Consider the following 21,456-nt stretch of genomic DNA (forward strand, 5'->3'; position numbering starts at 1 on the left):
TTTTGGCCTCACACAGGGTACCATAGTACCCAAGTCCACTACTGTTGTCATGTGGTTCTTTTGTAACACCTGAACTGTCACACCTGACACAAACCTCTTATGGTTTTATGCAAACCACTTAAGTTGTTGTTGTTTAATTAAGTGGCATTTAAATCTTGTTAAAGAAAATAAAAACTATTTCTGCTCCTAGAAGCACTAATATGCTGTTATAAACCGCTGCTATTCTTAGAATTCACTCTTTTATTTGTAGTTTCGTTGCTTTTATTTTTAAAATTGTGGACCGCCTCAAATACCTCTTCTGTAGAAAGGCGAGATACAAATTGCTGTAACCCAACACGCAAGCAAGCAAGTTTTTATTATCCATTGTTCAACAGCACCAACACTGCTGTTCTTGCTAATTACATGACTCCTTGGAGTGCAAAATGTCTCCATTCGACAGTATTGTTCATGCATACAGAACCTCAAGGTTGGAAATGAATAGTTAAAAGACTTGTCATAACCGTACTCAAAATCATTATTTTTGCTGCCAGTAGATCAACCTTTTGCATCTTGGAAAGAGACTACAGGAGGCTCGTCTTCAGCCAGCGCTCTCACTCCACTTCAAAGGAGACAGCAATAATGGAGTTGGATCTTTTTTCTTTTTTTAAGACATAATTGCAGTGCGTGCTAAATGTTAGAAGGAGATGAAGAAGACAGCGCTAGTGGGAAGGCAGATGGTTGCTGGACAACTTTCAGTGAAAACAACGTGTGAGTGGCTGGGAGATGATTCAGGTACATTTCAGAGTGGACAATCAGGATGAGAATTTGTACCTGGCCTATTGAGGTGGCTACCAGTGCACCACGTCCTGGTAGGGTCCACCACTGATGTACACGTAACCCTGCACCACCCCTCCCCTACCTTCACATTTCTCACCTGCCTAGCACACGGTTACGCTAAGCAGCTGCATCTAGCTTTGATTTAACATTCCTCATTTAAAATGTTGCTACATCAGGAGTATTGCGAGGAATTAAGATGGTCCCCTCTATGTAGCCAATTGGTATTGCTTAGAGCTATACCTGCCACCACCAGGGCCCACCAATGGAGAAGGGGCCAAGAAGGTACATTGCCACAGGCCCCATCAAATCTGGAATTCTCCTTTGAACAAATAACGGGCTGTTTTTTTCCTGATTTATCAAGCCACTTGAGTTGGGGCAACAGCACAGAAGCAACACCAGCAGCCTCACTGCAGGGGGGGAAAGGATGGAGGCAAACTCTCCAGTTATCAGAAAAGGAATGGTCTGTTTTGGCTAGTTGTTGTATTCAGAAAACAATGCTGGGAGTTAAAATGAAACTGAAAAGCACAGATCTTTTCTGGTAATCTGCTGAAAAACAGGTGGATGGCTGAATATTTCTACTCTTCTTCTGGGGCAATTTGTCTTTTCACATCTGACTTTAAAAGAATGCTGCCAGCTATAGAAAATGCTTCCTGGTCTCAAAGATTTGTGGGGTTTCTTTTCTTCAATAAACTAATTCCACAGCACATTTTGAGATTTTGCTTCTGTTGTTGTTTTATTCATCGCCCTCTTATATGGTGATTGATTTTTTTAAAATCACACAAATTGGCACCTACTACAGTCATACCTCGTGTTGTGTTCTGCTCTTCTTACAGACTTTCAGCTTACGTACACGGCAAACCCAAAACTGTTTACTTCCAGGTTCACTGCTCGCGCAGGCACAGAAACAATCTGTGCGCTACATGCAGTAACACTCAATCGTTCCGTGCACTTGCGCAGAAGAGGTTCTTTAGGTGAGGACTTTTCAGGGTGCGAACGGCACCCCAAAATGGATTAAGTCCGCAACTAGAGATACCACTGTATAACAAAGCCTTTGTAGCTTTCATGGCAGAGAGGAAAACAGCTGAAAGGAAATGGAAACATCTACGACTCAGATTACTAAGGTGATGGATGTAAAGCAGTAATTTTGAACAAAGCCATTTTGAGATCAGTGAGTTGAAAGAGGGGGAGGGTGCCAGGCGTGCGTTGCGGTGCGGAGCGGAGAGAGAGCGAGGGAGGGACTATCTGGGGGAGGGACAGTGCAGCGGCCGCCCAGCGCAGCGCTGAGCACGGGAGAGAACCACACCCGACCAGCCCAGGCAGCAGCAAGAAGAAGCTGGCAGCGGCGGCAGGTTAGGGGTTAGGGGCGCAAATTACTTGCCTTGCCCCGGGTTAGGGGGCGCAAATTACTTGCCTTGCCCCGGGTGCTGACAACCCACGCTACGCCGCTGTGACTTTCTACCACAGCTTCAGGTCAGAGTTTGTTAAAGGAGTAAAGGAGCAGATGGAGCTTTTTTCATTTCCCCCGTAAGTTGATACGGGGAAATCTGCTTTTAAAAATCCCAGATCTATTATACAGTGGTACCTCGGGTTACAGACGCTTCAGGTTACAGATGCTTCGGGTTACAGACTCCGCTAACCCAGAAATAGTACCTCAGGTTAAGAACTTTACTTCAGGATGAGAACAAAAATCACGTGGCAGCGGTTGGCCCCATTAGCTAAAGTGGTGCTTCAGGTTAAGAACAGTTTCAGGTTAAGAACGGACCTCCAGAATGAATTAAGTTCTTAACTCAAGGTACCACTGTACTGTAAACCAGAAGGAAGAAAAGTCATCTTAATAATGGCTCCTCACTCTTTGAAATGCTTCCTATTGGCTCACTAGGCATCCTCATTCATATCATTTTTACATCCCCAACAGAAATACTTCTAGTTACCTATGCTTTTAAAAAACTACTAATGCAGGGATTTCTTCTTCTTCTAGCAGTTTTTTTTCAAATTTTCTATTTGTTATTGTACTACCCAGAAGAATAGAGTATACTGAAGGTGTGGCATATAAATTGTGTGTGTGTTTTAAAGTAGTGCAGGATTCAAAATATGACACAGATTTTTAAAAACTGCTTCATAACCACCAAAGTCTCACCTACGTATCAGTTTTGAAAGAGTAAAAATGTGAGGTGGTCGGTTTTGCTTTGCAAAAATTGGGAGAATTAAGATGGAACTTTCACATTTAAACAACCTCAGGCGGCATATACTTTGCTGTGAAACTTATGGATCCCCGGTTAAGTAATTCCAGTCAGCATTCATCAGAGCCTTGTGCAGAAAGAATGTTGATGTGCGTTATTTAGATACGATGTTCGTCTTGCATTGCCTTTTCTCCATAGGAACTCACAGGAACATTCATAGGGTACTAATGAGAGGAAGCTTGCTTAGTTCCATCCACGTAACTGCTCCATGTGTTTTCCAGATCATTGTCTGGGCCTCTGACAAAATTATTTTGAATAAGCAGATCTAGTGTCCTCAATGTGAGACCCTGGGTCACAGAACTTTGCCCTCATGTTCAACTCAAAACACACACACACACACACACACACACACACGCCTACACATGGGTTACTGATATTTATTTTCCTATGACAATGATACATGGAACAGAACAGACTGCATACTGTTGCCAATAGTAAATCAGGAGAGAAATTCTCAAAAATGTTTAGTTAAAGTAGCATTTGGCTTATAAACAGTGGGTAAGGGATTAGAAGATAGGGCCAGGGGAGACCGTGAGAAAGCCACCAATTCTAAGCAAAATGAGCCCTAATCAAGCTGGTCTTTCAAGGGGTATTTTTAGGTCCCACTGAGATCCTATATTATAGCACAGCTCTGTTGATGGGAAAAATGCTTATTAATAATAAATCCTGGCCACGGAAAACTGACATGGAGGAGTAAGGTTAACAGCACTGCTAATGCAACTATTGTCGAAAAGAAGGCCGCCAATGTGAACTGGGAATGATAGAAGGCACAAGACCACAGAAAGTTGGGGGTAGGAGAATCCCAGTGAAGTTGATCCTCCACCATTGGCCTACATTAACTAGCAGCTGCTCTCCAGGGGTTCAGACACAGTTTTCTCCCAGCCCTACCCTAGAGATGCCAAGGACCAAACTTCTGATCTTCTGAATGGAAAGCATGTACTTGAAGCACTAAGCTACAATCCCTCCATTAATCTAGCAACACAAGACTGATTTTTTGCAGGGAGTGGGACTACCCTTTACACCTAAGCCTGAAGAAAGTTCCTTGAAAGGCTGTTCATTAGGACAGTGGTCTGATCCTATGCAGAGCAAGAAGCTATTGAAATAATTGGGCAAACTGAAGCTTGTTGAAATTTACTGATTTCTCAGGGACATCAAGATTATTTCTGGAGTATGCTACATAGGCTGATATTCAACTAAGCCAGATTCAGAGCAGACCCACAGAAATAAATATTTTTAGTTGGATATCACCCATAAAGTTGAACCCGTAAGAACCTAGCAAAAGGCAGAACTTGTACAGGGGGAAACAAGAGAACCACCAGATCCTCAAGACACTCATTATGCTCATTCATATTCCATCTGAGACCTTGGACTCGACTTTATTGATTTGATTTATAACAATCACAGGAATCGATACTAACAACAGGCCTCAGGTGGCACTCAGATCCCCCCCCCCTTCTAGTCGTGACTAGTTTTTGCCTGTTAGAGGCCTTCTGCAAGTTGGTATTAAAGCTACAGCAATATATACTGAATAATCTAAAATAAAATAAAAATCTAGGCACATTTGCAATCAAGGGGGTGGGGATGTTCTGTTGCTTGGAGGTAGTCCTATAAATGGAAAATGAGCGGGTTGGATATTTGACCCGTTTGCTGAATTTTGCTTGAGGAAGTGAGCACACTGGAAAAAAACAATCCATGGAAGTCTTATCAGAGAGAGAAAAAGTCATTAATGTGAAACGCCTTGAGCTGTTCTTTTGCCCCTCAGAAATGCATTGCTGGCAAACACCCATGTGGCTTCTTGGTTTTTCTAAACTGAAATTAAAGAGTTCTTACCTAGCAAAAGGTGAATAGGGAGGAGATGAGGCTCCAGGGTGTGAGCACCATTTCAAACAGAGTAAGTCCTGGGATGGGGGGGGGGGGGGGAACGACACTGAAGGGTTTGCTAGAAATGGACTGGTATAATATGAAATTGCACCTATTGCTAAAAATCATGTGATATGATGACCCCAAACAGGAAGCAGGCTGGACCAATTCACACAAATGTCAAGAAGTGCAACACAGCAATTATTATAACTACTACATTTTTTTGGGGGGGGGGGATAATTAAGAGCAGATGCCTAGACTCCGGGTCTGTCCATAAGCAGAGCATGCGCTTTCTGAACATCACCACTTAATCCACATCAAGGCAGTTTACAGTGATATTTAAAACAGCAGCTGATGTTTTGCAGGGTGCTGCACACAAGCAGAAACGGAGATGTCAGGACAGATGCGGCAGCTACGGCAGCACTGAGAAGTGAAACAAGCGTGCTACAGAGGTTGGGTGGCATTCAGAGCTGCACACCCAAAAGCTCTCAAAACCTAGGTTTGCTTTCCTCCCCAGTACACCATTGCTGCAATTAACTTTTTTTTGCCTGATCAAAATTAAGGGGCTGCATTCAATGTTGTGTGAGCAGATTCCTGCTGGTGCAATGGAACTTCCCTTTCCTCAGCTCCACCTGAAGCACCGCCACAAACTTTTCTGGGTGTGTGTGTCCCTCCAAAGCAGATTTGGTGAGGGGAGAGGTGATCAAGTTCTTTTGCACAAGCGGGCATCTGTTCTGCTTGTGCACAGACATGGTTGCCTACAACCTACCATTACCACTGACGTAACCAACAGTACATTTCTGCGTGTTCGCAAGAAACACGAAAGAAAGGCAACCCTTTGATTAATATGGCTGTAATGTTCTCCCCTCTCTCTACAACCCTCGAGAGAAACAAAGCATTTATGCACTCCTCAGCTGCTGCACCAGTTGAAAGCATAAGGTAATTTCCCCTTTCTAAGAGTAGGTCCTTCCTTCGTCACCCTATCATTGTTTTGAAAAACAAAGGGAACAATTTTACTGAGCAAACTGCTTGTTTCTCCCCCCTTGCCCTCTTTCTTCTGGGTAGATTCCAATGATACACTCGTCCTGCTCACCTCCTGCAAACCTTTCCATTATTATGTGCATTTCCTGAAGAGAAGGATAACAAACAGGAATTCAGATCATAAAGCTGCTGCAGTTGTTATTCTTCAGAATCTGTAAAGTACATTAATGGCAATAACAGTGCACATTAGCCCCGCTATTCAGCAATGTTTTTAGTACCCAACTGAGTCCAAATATAAGCCCTAATGGCACATAGAGCATCTTAACAGCAATTTCCAATCAATTTGCTTTTGTATAGCATCTTTCAGACAATGGATCACAAGCAGTTATGCTGGGGGGGAGAGAGAGGAGATAATGAGCTAATGATTTAGGTGAACCAGGGATGGTAGCTTTCACCCAGACGGGCTAGCAGGGGAGGTGTGCGGAGGCAGCACACAGTGGCATTGTGGGACGGATGCAGGCATTTCTCCTGGTCTATTACAGCCAAGGGGAAAACGGAGAGAAGAAAGGGGAAATGGCAGTGCAGCCAGTTCAGCTATAACCACATTCAACTCTCTCCCACGGCCCCCCAGATTTGATTCCATAACAGAAGCTAAATCTGAAACCCAAAGTGGATTTGCTGAAACGGTGAGAATACAAAAGCAGGAAAAGGATGCTTTTGACATTTTCTACCTTGAATTCCCAGCATCACCCTCTCACAGGCCTGTACGCAAGCCAAGCTTCTTGAGTAAGTCTACACTGTGGGTGAACGCACAGCATTCCTTCCAGTGGTGCTCTTGTTCTGGCCTGGTTTGGGCAATAATAAACTGAGCTAGGAAAAGCTTTTGACCTGCATACGTAGCCCCTTTGCTCCTCCATTTATGGAGGACAAGATCCAACCATTAAGCTTCTGTTTCCCACTTTTCTTCCAAAGTGGGCATATATCCCCATTTTGTCTGATCACAGACTCCAGAACAAGCCAGGATTCAATAAATAATAAAACAGTAGTGAGTCTACTATGTTTGGTGCGGCAGCCACATTTCTAGGCAAGCATACCAACCCTAGGGGAGAGAAGATCCCTTGGCCCCCTCAATATTTGTTAGCAGGGGACTGGGGCCCCCTCAATCTAGAAGGTGCCTGGCATGCAGCTTCAGTAGCCGGCTCTCCAGAGTGCTCAGCCTCCTCCAGACGGTGTGCATCGCATGCAAGATGTCACACACATGCTGGGCCCCCTGTCAATCTTGGGGGCAAACTGGCACCTCTGTTCCGGGTGGGGCATTTTTGAGGGGGAGGTGAACAGTGCCAGCCAATCCTCCCTTCTCCCTGAGGAGAAAGGGTGTGAGGGCCGGTGGAATGGAAACACAGCAATCTTCTTCACTTCTCCTCCATGCCGTGAGTGTTAACTTACACAATGGACTCTGTAAAGGTCAAGTGAACAGGAAATTGAGTATCAGCATGGCTTTGATGCTGGATTAGGTATCTCGGTTTTAGATTCCAGCAGAAAAACAGACTTGTACAAGCTACAAGTTTAGGGAAGGGCAGAGAGAAAGTACTTTCAGGTGTGTTTGTTGTATTTCTGACCTTTAGATTTTCTTTCCTGACGGACAATCAAGGGGGAAATGTTTAACTCATTGCTATATAAAGGGATAAGTAAGTGGTTGGAAACTAATTATGGTAAGCAATTGGATTTTTTTTAACCAGTTCCTGGGTTGATTTTTATGCCCAGAAATCTTGAAAAGACCTCATGCTGAGCTGTACACATTGGGTAAATTAGAAATTAGACCTGAGTTACACTGGACACTCAGACAGCTAGCCATAGTAAAGTGAGTGCTTTAAAAGAGGAAAGGATAACTTAGGGTAGCTATTTTCCCCAAAGCATTTTATTTCACCCTTTAGCAATAAGTACCCAATTCTGCTCTATTCACCGTTAACAACTGCAGAATAAACAAACTCCGCAGAATAAGCAAACAAACATGCTTTTTTATTTATGCTAGCTGGGCAGAGAACACAACTGAAATGGAAACTGAAAAACAGAGCCTAAATCTACCTCATAACATAAAGGTCTAATATTTAACTCTTCAAGAGTTATGCCACCATACAGACTCCCCCACCCCCACCCCCACCCTACTGAAGCAATTATAGGGTGGTTGTAATACAGTCATACCTCATGTTACATTTGCTTCATGTTACGTTCTTTCAGGTTAGGTCCAGTGGTGACCCGGAAGTACCGGAAAGGGTTACTTCCGGGTTTTGCCACTCACGCATGTGCAGAAGCGCAAAATGACATCACGTGCATGCACAGAAGTGGCAAATTGCAACCCGCGTGTGCGCAGATGTGCCGCTGCGAGTTGTGCTCTTTTCATGTTGTGAACGGCCCTCCAGGATGGATCCCGTTCGCAACCAGTGGTACCACTGTAATGAAAAATCCATCTTCAATCAGGAAAAGTCTTGAGTAAACAGACTTTTGGGTGTGGGGCACTTCCTGATAAGCCTTCTGTTGTGCACTTGCCCTGTCTTATATACTGAATTTTTCAGAGGGTCCTATTTTGCAATTGCTCCTTATTAAAACAAATTGTTGTTCTTTAAATGGAGGCCACCATTTAAACATGGACATCTACCATGTCACCAGTCAGAAAGACAAATCGTCTCTCTCTCTCTCTCTCTCTCTCTCTCTCTCTCTCACACACACACACACACACACACACATATGTACATCCTGGTGGGTGGGTATGTGCCATTTGCCCCATCCTGGCTACAAAGTTATTTCAAACCACAGTTTAATAACCTGACTGATCCCAAGCGTGGGCAAAACAGAACATTTGTATTTTGGATAATCAATATAAGACATGATCATCCGAATGTGGCTTGTCTCCCTCAGTACTTGCTAAACATTTGCTTTTTAATATTGTTCATGTTTCCTCAAGTGTGCTCCAAAATTTCTTTTTCTGACCAGAGTCCATGGACCTCAAGGCGAAGCCAAAACAACTGAGGCTGAAATTCTATACCCACTTACCTGGGAGCATGCCCCCTTGAACTCAAATGTGACTTACTTCTGAGCAGATGTGAATCACTGGGAACATTGTCTGTGGGAGAGATTGTGTTTTCTGCCCTCATCCAATGAGAGTTCTTTTTGTTTTAACTCTCAAAGCAGAACGAACAATTGCAGAGCCCCACCACAATGGAACAATGAAAGTGCAAAAGTGGCCTTTGCACAAAGAATTATTAGAACCCCTCTCTGGAAATCATAAGGAGAGAAAGGCTCACTTGAGTATGAGCATCACCTTTTCTGCCAGGATAATGAAAGACGGACAATGAAAAATAGGCAGAAGGGCAACATTCATTTAACAAGTTAACTTCATGGCCTCACTCTTTGTCCCAAAGGAACCCAGGTCTGGTCTGGGCTCACACATGGATTATTAAAGGTAAAGGTACCCCTGCCCGTACGGGCCAGTCTTGACAGACTCTGGGGTTGTGCGCCCATCTCACTTAAGAGGCCAGGGGCCAGCTCTGTCCGGAGACACTTCCGGGTCACGTGGCCAGTGTGACATCGCTGCTCTGGCCAGAGCCAGAGCCAGAGCCAGAGCCGCACACGGAAACGCCGTTTACCTTCCCGCTGGTAAGCGGTCCCTATTTATCTACTTGCACCCGGAGGTGCTTTCGAACTGCTAGGTTGGCAGGCGCTGGGACCGAGCAGCGGGAGCGCACCCCGCCGCAGGGATTCGAACCGCCGACCTTTTGATCGGCAAGCCCTAGGCGCTGAGGCTTTAACCCACAGCGCCACCTGCGTCCCAGACATGGATTATTACCTCCAAATTATTTGTGAATTAAATCACCCATCTCAGTATTTTGTTGCTTTCCTAAAGGAATGTTTGTTTGATTGTTTTATTTGCATATAAATTATTTATAGCCCGTTCTTTATGGAATCCCAGAGCAAGGAACAAAGTAATAAAAAAAAAAGAAAGAACGAGGCATAGAAAAACAATATGAAAAACCCACAAAATCACATAAACAGGTCCAATAAACAATAATTTAACAATTCTGTCATAAGGTAAACAAGCAAAACTACAATAACAACATGTTGAAATTTCCAGTATAGCCAAATAACTAGGTGAAAACAAACACAAGGTACTGAAACAGATTTAAACAGAATAAACAACCAAACAACCACTGGCTTTAGCAACAGTTCCCATCTTGTTTTTCACTTATTCTCTCCTCATCTGTCCCTCTTTCAAAGAAGGTCCCATTCTGTGCCAACTTAACTCACCCTGTGGCTTTTGAGCAACTTAACACCTTTCTCTCCCTGCTTTCCAATCCACCCAGGCTCTCACCCTGAGCAGTATGAATTGTTGTCCGCAAAAAATTCCCACCTTTTATCCACAGTAGCAATGGAGAGGGGGGGGGGGAACCATCTGCTTTATCTAGACAAAAAAACCACTCCATTTTGATAATGCTATTAGAAGGAACTTGGAGGAATCTCAAGCCCTGAAAAGAGATAGGAAACCCTTTGGAGCCCAAGGGCCACATATCCTTTGAGCCATCTTCTGAGGGCCACATGGCATTGGTGGGCCAGGTGAAAGGAAAAACTGGATGGAACAAATAACATCAATTATTATACAAACTACTTTTTTACAGTAGGCTACTTTCTCCATATCCCTCTTTTTCCTCCAGTTTGAGTTAGGTTAGAGCCTGATCAGAATTATTTGAACCAATGGTTCTATAGCAGCTGCTTAGAAAACACTGGGACTTAAGAAGTTTTCACTAGTACGGCTATTACAAGGATATGAGCTTCCAAAATTTGTCTGAGAGCACTCACTTCTTTAAATTGTTGGGTACAGTTTTCCAAAGCTTGTTATATTTGGATCAGATGGTGTATTTCTGAAATACAGTTTCTTTGCTTTCTGCCAAGTGTATGGTAGTGTGAAGGGGACAAAACGAGACTTGTGAGGTTAACTTTTATTTTGCAGTGAACTTTCTCTCCAAAGCAACTTCTGCTACACACAGCAGCTGGGCTACAGTTTAAGATGACAGCACTGAAGCTATTAATACGTGGGAGCAGATCTGAACCAAATATTTGCTATGAACTTAGAAATCAACCATCTTTCAAAAAGATGTGTCATGTTGAAAATTCACACACAAAGCTCTTCTTACAGTAATGTTCCAAGTTAAAGTTTGTTACTTACAGAGGAAAACGAAGAACAGTTTTTTAGCATCTCTATGAAGAAGCCCATAGAAACTGCATTTTATTTTATTTTTTGCTTTCACAGATGTGGCAAACACAACTAAGAATGTTGGTCCTGAACCACTAAAAAGATCTGAAATTTGTTTTCTCTTTTTCATATCCAGCATGTCTGACTTTCCTTATGTACATACGTAGGATGATACTAAAATGGGGGGAAATGTAGTGAATTTTCTATTGAGAGCTTTTGACTGCAATCCACACACTTACTGGGAAGTAAACCTCACAGAACTCAGTGGGACTTACTTCTAAGCAAGCACGCGTAAGACCGTGCTGTTTAAAAGTAAAGGTTGAGAAATCTGAGTCTTTAATGCAAGGAACACTGAGAACGTGAGAACTGTATTTGTGAAAAAGCATTGTTTGGTAATGTGTATGAGAATGATACACCACATTTGCCAGCACTACTTAGTGGTGCTTACCAGCTTTTATTACCTCCAGGATATCACTCAGCATGCAGCACTTGTTTCCAAAGTTCAAGAGAAATCAAACTGAGTGAACTATGGTATCTGAAGAAATGGAAGGAAAGCCTCATTTTTCCTTACAAAACAGTGGCCCTTTCAACTATTAGCCCTCATCAGTTTACAAGCTTCTGGTGTGGAGTCGAATGCCACCTAGGCAAGACAAAAACCTGACCAGGTTTAGAACTGATTCTGAATGGGCAGCAGCAACAGTGGCATCACATTCTCATGTACTTGATATTAACCAGACTAAGTAAGTAAAAACAGGTTCCAAAGAGCTCCCCGAGAGAAAACGTAAACCAATGAAAAATTTATGGTAGGAAAACTGTTGACTAAACAAAACAAAGCAAAAATCTGCCTTTTCTCCTGCCAGAGCATGTTGTATCACTTAAATTTTAAATGGGACACTTTTTAAAAAGCGTAACATGTTGTTCCCAGGGTCAAACCTGTTTCCGCAGTGAAAGAATCTAAGCAATGATGCCGGGGCCCCGTAACTCTTTTTGGAAAAGTAGGATAATTCACATACTCAAGGCTGAGAGCACTTACTGCTTAGTGGCAGATAATCTCGCAGGGAGGCTGAGGGAAGGCGCTGAATGTACAAGAAACCCAATGATGTTTATTCCATCCAGCTGCAACCTAACCAGATCTATGAGTTTCTGTGTCCTGCTACGGTTGCCATCTAGTGGATACACCACACAGCACATGCAGTCCAATACAAGCATCAAAGATTGACAAATGCTGTCATATTCCAACAAACAACTCCAATTGTTCGAGCCAACTCAAGTTTAATGACCCCTAATCCAGAGTGAAAGGAAGTTAGTAACCGCTGAATGTGGGGAAAATAAAAGGATTTTGGCCAAGTATCTCCCCACGCAAGAATAATAAGAAATTTGCCTCAGTCTTGAGGGAAAGTAACTGTCAGAATCTATGACGACGAGCTCAGCCAGTAGTGCACGAGACTCTTAATCTTAGGGTCATGGCCTTGAGTCCCACCTGGAGCAAAATGGAGCATTGCAGGGGGCTGGACTAGATGACCCTCATGGTCCCTTCCAACTCTACAATTCTATGATTCTATGAAGACGGCTTGACCGCCAGTAGGAGGCAACAGTGCTCAATATAACTCTTCATGTGAAGGGAATGTACTTTTGACATAAGCCAGTAGTTCAAAAACAGGAATTACTGTTCTTTAAAGACAAGTCTGAATACCTGGCTTCCCACTTGTTTTAATGTCAGGCTCTCAGGGTGCATTTACAGGGGCTGTTTCTTGCTGTGTGTTTGCTTTTCGAAAGGCAGGGTATCTTTAACTGTGTTCTCGGAAAACAGAAGATACGTTTAACACCTTCCAATGTGCGTGGTACAGAACACAAGCTGGCTGCATGGAACAACAGTACGGAGACAGCAGGTCAAAACGCCACCAGAGGAGATGACGGAAAACCCTAAATTGTGTGTAGAAACAAGCCCTCTTTACTCTTACCAGAATCCACATGCCTAGAAAACAGGGTTTATTCATTGACAGCCATGACTGCTGTGAAGTCATATGCTTGAAATTCATTGGGATCTTCTAATAAATTTTAGTCTTGCCACTATGTTTGATTTCCCCAACTCCTTTTTGATGGTCTGTAAATGCTGGTTTTTGCAAGAAATGTTGGTGTGGTACACCAGTATTTGTTCAGCCATGATATTCCATTTGAGACGATGCAATTCCAGAAGGGTTTACCCCGCAATTTTCCTGAATTTAGAGAATTTAGGCCTTGATCTTGTTCTTTGCATGTTATTTTGACAGGAACTGCTAGACAATAGAACAAGAACCTTGCCTGCAGCTGTCCTGCTGCATTTTTTAGCGCTACCTTTTCAGGTGTTTCCTTACCTCTGGGATGAGGTATTTCATCACAATTTCTTTGCCTTTCTCTCCTAGTTTTTCATCCGGAGTAACTTCATATTCTGCCTGGAAAAGAAAATGAGAAAGGATTAGCTGCTGTGTTTTCTAGTTGGGAAATGTTTAGAGCAGGATCGCTGCATTCTAACAACCAAGGGAACAATTGGAAGATTTCCAAACACAGTCTGACAATGTCAGAGATTAACATTTTGTTAGGTTATTAAACAAATGTTTCATGCAAATACACACTCTCCCCTCTCCCTCCTCTCTCTCTCTCTCTCTCTCACACACACACACACACACACAAATTGAAGGACAAGGCATTGCCCTCTACATACATCAAGATACTCCAGGAATATTATAATACAGGATAGTTTCAAATGTTTGTGGGTTCTTCTTTCATTCAGCCTAGGCCTTTGTGAGAATAGTTGGCCAAAAGGCTGAGCTTACATTTGAAAGGGATCTCCTCAGTCAAAATAATACCATTTGTCTAGCTTGTGCAACAAAAATTCTTCAGAAGACACGTTTGATGAATAGCCAAAGACTGGTGGACCTCTCATTATCAAAGATGCATATTTATTTTTTAAGTGGGTTCCTTTGACCTAAGGAATGTTTTACCTGCTTTATCTAGGCTGTAGAAATTATCTTTGTGTTATTTTCACATTTCTGCATGCCTTCACCTTGCACCTGGCCTATTCTGGCCACAGTTTCAGACAGCTTGACATTTCTGGTTTCCATTTTAAAAGGGCAGAGCTGAATTTTGGCAGTCAGCAAAGCTGTCATAGTTGTGTCTATTGTTTTGTCTGTCACCTAGACAACAACTTGATGGTACTGGTCAGATTACCTTGGAAAGGTGCCAGGCAGAAATCCTGTCCTTCCTGAAACACAGTTGTTACCTGGCAATGGTGTGCTTACCTAGCTTTGGTGAACATTGTGGTGAAGGATCTGCCCAGCCTGCATTGGCCTCCTGTCCTAGAACAGACCCCAACTACAAAAACAATACATGCGTCTCCCATATGAGATGCCTTCTACATCGTGTGAATGATCACACAAAACATAGAAAATTTCAGGTAAGAAAATGTTGAGAAAATTGAATAAAGTGCTGTCTGAATGCAGTCTAACTCTTCTCTGAGTGACTCTGCCCACTGGGTAAGTCAACCCATTCATGAGGATTACTAATTGTCTGTAGCATCTTTTGAAGAATCCCCAGGGCCTCACTTCCCTTTCTTCTCAATTTATTGTTTGTTAATACTGATGTGCGTTTTGAGGCATGCCCCCCTCCCCAGTTGTCTTACACAGAAGGTTTGCAGGAAATGACCCCCATCTCAGAGACAGAACACATGCCTTACATGCAAGGTTCAAGTTTTGTCTCTGACATCTTCATGTAAGAGCTGAGAAAGACTCGTATCTGACATCCCGAGAGTCCCGTTGTCAGCCAGTGTAGACAGCACTGAACCAAATGGACTCATGGTTTGACTCTCTTTAATGGTAGCTTCTTATGCCCCCGTGGTGAACTGAATGTTGCACAGGAGCATTGCAGTGCTTTCAGAAATGAACCAGAAATTATTATGTCCAAAAAGGAAGTGTATCCACTCTACCGCCACTTGCCCAACCCCTTTACATATTACAGGGGATTACCATTTCGCATGGGGGTTCTGGTCCCAGCCATCGGCAGAGTGTGCCCTGGCCCATTCTGCCCCGCCCTTGTTCTTCCCTTTTCCGGGTCCAAAAGGACCTGCGCATTAGCAATCGTCTGTCATTTGGATGCTCCTACAATGATCACAGTCTGTACATCCAAACGTGAACATTTTACATTAATTACGTCATTGCTTTTGGCCAGATTCTGTCATGGCAGGGCCTATATCACATGACTAATGTTTGCCTTGGCCTGCACAGTGCCCTTATTGAAGTAATACCATCTTCGACTCAGAGCATGAAAACTGACTTCTTCTCTGATGTGGCAAATTCTGTGGTATTCCCACAAGCATTTTCAACCCGAGGACAACGAGACAGTATGCACTTATTGTGTCGCTCAGAAGGGCTTGTGGGATATGAGCAGGGACTCAGAGGCTGCTATTTGACTATCTCAGGATGCTTTAAGAGTACAGCAATGCAATTGGATTCGTGTCGTTAAACGGCAACTGTGAAATAAACTTTTAAGATAACAATACTTCAGATGAGAAATCCATGGACTGTGAAAAAGCATGACTGCAGCTCTTCCAATACCCTAACTGTACAGGGATGAACTAATTATATGCTCATAAAACAGAATACAAAGGGGTTTGCAGAACCCTTTCATCCAATTTCCTGTCCATTTAGATACTATCTGACTACAGGTCATTTTGCCTCTTGAAACCATGAACAGCCAAGAATGTTTATAGCATCTTAACATTTCTTCCCCACCACCCTTCTGAACCTATTCTGAAGAATAAAGTCGCACAGATAAAAAGAGCTATGTTTAAAAGGTTAGGAGACCTGAAGTCTTATCTCGGTTGTCATAATTTACAATCACGGCAAAGGGAAGATGGGAGGCTTCAGTAAGATTAAAGAATTATTGAGATACAAAGCAGCATTTCTAACAGGAAGGCATTTGCATTTCAGCTTCTATGCCTTGTACAGCTGTACAAAGACCCCAAAAGTACTGAACGGCAAAACCGTTCAAAATGCAATCATGTCCTGAACCCACACAATTCACAAACTAATAATAATGGCCCAGCTTCTCCCCTCACTACCTTTCAAGCCCTGTGTTTATCACTATAAAATCGGATAATCTCATACAGGATTTGGCTTACAAATCACTAAAACAATTTTCACATTAATTGCATTTACATCCCAAGTGGACAAATCTGTTTGTATCATGTTCCGAGATTGTATATCTGGCAGCATGCCCATGGCTTCTCAGCTGATTAACCAATGCTGGCGCTTTCGGAAAGCTAAGAGGAAGAGGCATGCATAAAAGGTTAGCTGGGATCCAAGGGACATCATGTGACTGAGAGGCTGTAAAGCATCCTAATAGTATTTCTCCCACACCCTGAAAAGCTGCCCCCCAAATTGAAAGACTTTTCGGATCAGCAATCCTTCTAGTGCAGGGAGTACTAATGGAAATGAATGTTCGTGCAGGTAGAAACGTCCTACATGGGTTTCATTAGACCCCGATTTCTGTGCTTAGGGAAATGGGAATATGTCATCCACTAGGAGCTGGAATGCAGAAAAGCTCAGCAAGGCTTTCTAAATGCAAAGGCATGAGCAAACCCAGAGGGTGAGACACTCCATTGCAACTTCTCTTTAGATCAGTGGTCACCCCTTCCTTGGTTGAGAAACCCAATAGCACAGTGCCCTTGTTTGCACATCAAACAGTAGCCTTGTTTGCATAAGGATATGGCTCTCGGACAGGAGCTCATAGTCATTTTTCACCTCCCTGGTCTTTGGTACTCTTGTGCCACACTGAGCTAAACCAAGGTTTGGCTTAACATGTCTTCGAAATTGGGCCTGTGGTTAAGCTTTCTTCTTGATAACCACAAGCTGTAGGCTTCCATTTCTCTTCCATTTCTTTACTGAAGTTCTGTTTAAGTACCTTGGTTATTTTTCTAGTCTTGTGCAAATTATATGAACCATCTGCGTTTTCTTTATGTACTCTTCTCCATCTAGTATAAATGTTTCCCCCTTTCCTTTATTTTTAAAATTTATTTAAAAATGACTGAAGCCACAGCCAGAAACATGTTCATTCTGTTTCTGAACAATGCCAAGCTTTGTGTTTTTAAACACTATATATATATATATATATATATATATATATATATATATATATTTGTGTGTGTGCTTAATTTAACAAAATGTATTTACCGCTTGGTTTTAAGAAAACATCTAAGTGGTTTGCAAAAATAGTGATGACTGATCATAAAAGTAACAGGAGAATTAAAACCAGTATGCTGATTAGGATCCTTAACATGAAAGTAATACAAAACTATATCTGCACAGTAGCTGATACAAGTAGGCCTCATCCCCTTTGCATATGTGGCAGCAACATCAAAAATGAGCGACTGAGTTCACACGTCACAGTAAACTATGGTTTACTATGAGTATAGGAGAACGCTTTCACTTTGCTCCACCCCTAGCATAAGTGAGACCAACAAACCACAATCCTGGCTCAGTGTTACATTCAATATGGCTTGCATTTTCTTTTGCTCCAAACAAATGCAACACCAAGGTTTGTGGCTTGTGCTAGGGAAGCAGCAAAGCAGGAGTGATCTCTGCACTCACATGCAAACTGTGACGTTTTAAATTTGTTTTCACTACAACATTGCATTTCTAGGTTTTCTAGTTTATATGAAAGTGTGGCACACAAATATTTAAATGAAAGTAAATAAATAGACTGAGCTAATGGAGACAATCCACACAATATTTTATAAGCTGCCTTAAAGAGACTCTCGCAAGAGAACCAGAACATGTGGACCAGTTCTCAGACTTCTATCAGAGGAGGTAAGATTTTGATGATGATGATTTTGTTATTTATACTCCAGTCATCCAGCTGGGTTTCCCCAACCACTCTGGGCAGGTGTCTTCTAAAAGTTGTGTAATTCTTTATCTCGTTGACAACTGAAGGGAGTGTGTTCCACAGGGAGGGCGCCACTACCAAAAAAGCCCTCTGTCTGGTTCCCTGCAACTTCTCGCAGTCACTTCTCGCAGTGAGGGAACCAGCAGAAGACCCTCAGAGGAGGACCTCAGGCTGCGTGATGGGGGTGGAGACGCTCCTTCAGATATACAGGGCCATGGCCATTTAGGGCTTTAAAGGTCAGCACCAACACTTTGAATTGTGCTCAGAAACATACTGGGAGCCAAACCTTTATTTTACAATTAATTCCTTTGTATTTTGGAAGTTAATCACAGGTATTATTATTAAAAGAAAGATATAACTGAGATAAGATGCTGCTATAACTTACCCTTCCCCCATTTTCACCATCATTCTCACAGGTGGCAAAAATGGGGAGCCCATAAAAAAAAACAACTGAAAGTTTTGAACCCTCCATTATCATTGGTAGCCAACAATGAAGGAGGTTTTTTCTTCTTCTAAGTTTTTTGAAAAGAGATTTAGTAGTCCTAAGAGAACTAGCTATGGAGCTCTACTTTGAAGCTCTTAAGCCTAATTAAATTTAAGGTCAGCTTAAACTACTAATTTTATTTTTGCCGATTTCATTTTCATTCAAGCATAAAGGCTGAAGTGTGATTGGAGATTAAGTTCTTGGATTGCAATCCTGCTTACCAGGAAGTAAATCCTGCTAAACTCTGTGAGACTTTCCTTCTGAATAAACATTCTTAACGTGTTTTCAAGACTTGACCGTAAACTGCCCAGAGAGCTCAAGCTGACAGGGCTGGGTATACATTTAGAATGTAAAATAAAATAAAAATAAAGGTTGGGTTGTAAACTGAGCTAAAAAGGTTAAAGATGACTCGTAAAGCCAATTAAAAATACACACATGGTACTTATTACCTCAGCACACTAAAAAATCCTTACTAAAACAAGATCTAAATACACAGCTTTTAAAGCTAATAACTGGCATGCAGGTAAACACAGAGTAGACGAGTGTGAGGCCTATGAAGAGATAAGATGGGTGGAGTTGATCAAGGCCCAAAAGATAATGTGATATGAGCTGAGAAAGGTAGAAGAAATTCTATAGCACAAAAGTGATAGGCCTGTGGTTTCCTGCATTGACCACAGTTTGCGCAGAAATAAAACCAGAAAACAGTTTTTATTCTGTTCACCTAAAATGCACAGCTGCAGTATGTTTGCAGAAGTTCCCTGCCAACAAGCGAAACCATCCATACTTGGTATCATATTCCCATACGCAATGAGACAACCCAAACTACAGCAGTGCCAAAATCATTGCGTATGGGAATATGATACAGCAAAAGAACATGATATAAAATCATGATTTTAGGTAATTTAACATGAGAATAGTTTGTATATTCAGTATATGGTGGATCATTAAGCATATACAAACTATTCTCATGTTAAATGATCTAAAATCATGATTTTATATCATGTTCTTTTGCTGTGCTTAACTGTATATTGTACATGGATTGGGTTTTTTTTAGTGTCACGCCGCCTAGAATTTTTCTAAATAAATGGAAAACATCTACCCATTTCACAGATAAACGAGCTGAAATTCTCCCTCCCCTCAGCCCAGTCTCATTTTCACCATCCCATTTGCAGAGAACTGGTTGGGCAATTTTGGAGACTGGCAACAGAAACTGGTAGCAAATTTGTGATTGGCAGCCCTTCCCCTCAGCTATTTTGTTCATGGACACTAATCAGGAAAAAAATAGTGGTCTTAAAATGTTAAGGAAGGAAGGAGCTTGTTGGATCTATCCAGTGATTTCCCCCCCTTAAAAATGTTTAGGGGTGCTCTCATTCTGACTCAAGAAAACCACCATTTTATAGTTCAAATTGGGGGGAAACAAATACAGTAAATGGACAAAAGTACAAAGTACAAAGGTCCATATGGGGTATGCATATCCCGTGTACCCCCAGAGAAAAAGCACTGGGTCTATCTAAATTTGTGGGTATCCTGTATTAAGAATTGGGTGTTACAGATGCCTGCTAGGCAACAATAGCCCTTAACCAGGCTTCCTCAACCTCGGCCCTCCAGATGTTTTGAGACTACAATTCCCATCATCCCTGACCACTGGTCCTGCTAGCTAGGGATCATGGGAGTTGTAGGCCAACAACATCTGGAGGGTCGAGGTTGAGGAAGCTTGCCCTTAACCATCAGGGAAGAGTAGCATCTTCTCTGGATTCCTGCATCACTAAGATGAGAGAGCCAAGGACGATAAAGACCAACCTAGCTGAGAACTTTGGTGGAAAACTGAAAAGCTCCCCTTAAAATGCTAACAGTTCTTCCACTTTTGGAGGGGAAGGGGGAAGTGACTGTCAGTTGCAAGTGATTAGGCAGCCCAGGGGAACAGCAAGGATGAACGCGTCAAGATGCAAGGCTTGGCCTCCAGACAAGGTCAACTGACCATAAATCTTAGGCTTCTAGAGTGTGAAATGGGCAAAAGGTTTAATTCAGAAATTGCCATTTAAGATTTGTGTGTCAACTGTTCAGCCAACCTTCCAAAAGTAGATTGGGGGGGGGGGAGCACTGACTGGTTTTCTGATCTGAGTAGGGTATTTAAATAACAAAAATTAGATTTTCTATCAAAGAGCTTTCTCCTAAAGCCAGTTCAAATCACATCAGTGGTGGCAACCGCAAGACGACACTGTTCATTGCTATGTAACACAAATCAATGCTGACTTTTAGTTAAGAACAATGGGGGGGGGTCTTTTAAATTGGGTATGAAGGTGATTCCCCCACTCCCCCAGCCAGAAAAAGGATAACTAAAAAATAGGTCAGAGTCAATGGTCCAGAAATCAAATTACTGCTGACTGAGGCGTTGTCTGAATTGTCTCTAAAGGACTGCTCATGGCTTCTGTTCCACGACATTTATGCTGCAGCCCAATATTCACTCACCTGGAAGTAAGCCCCAATGAACATAATGGGACTTGCTTCTGAGCAAATATGTATAGGATTATACTGCCAGAGTAAAAAACCTACTATGCCACTTAGGGGCAAAAGAAAATCCATTTACCATTGGTTTTTCTTTCAATTTCCTAAAGTGTTAAAGATGATTATGTTCCTTCATGGAGCTGCTTTAAGAACTGCTCTTTGCAATCAGGGTAAGAAAAAGGACACAATCCACAGGAAACCCTCCTGCCCATTCTCGCCAATGGAAAACAGCACAGGAGAATTCCCTTGCGAATTGTGTCCATGTTTTGCAACAGTCATCCTTGAGGAAACTCAGCTTTAGGGGGAGGACTGTGGCTCAGTGGTAAGAGCATCTCTTTTGCATGCAGAAGATTCCTGGTTTGATAGTTGATAGTTATTATGAAAAAGAACTTTGCTAACTACCAGGA

At 42.4% G+C, this 21,456-nt stretch overlaps 1 protein-coding gene across 2 annotated transcripts in view; it reads right to left on the minus strand.

The window, feature by feature from the left end:
• GRK5 (G protein-coupled receptor kinase 5) overlaps window positions 1-21,456 on the minus strand; it is a 147,294-nt gene that overhangs the window by 41,263 nt on the left and 84,575 nt on the right. For both annotated transcript variants that reach the window (XM_079976714.1, XM_079976713.1), the window contains exon 4: window positions 13,497-13,574. In XM_079976714.1, coding sequence (XP_079832840.1) covers window positions 13,497-13,574 — 78 coding nt within the window. The remainder of the gene's footprint in view (window positions 1-13,496; window positions 13,575-21,456) is intronic.

This window comes from Podarcis cretensis (genome assembly GCF_951804945.1).
Source record: "Podarcis cretensis genome assembly, chromosome: 5".
Lineage (NCBI taxonomy): Eukaryota > Metazoa > Chordata > Lepidosauria > Squamata > Lacertidae > Podarcis > Podarcis cretensis.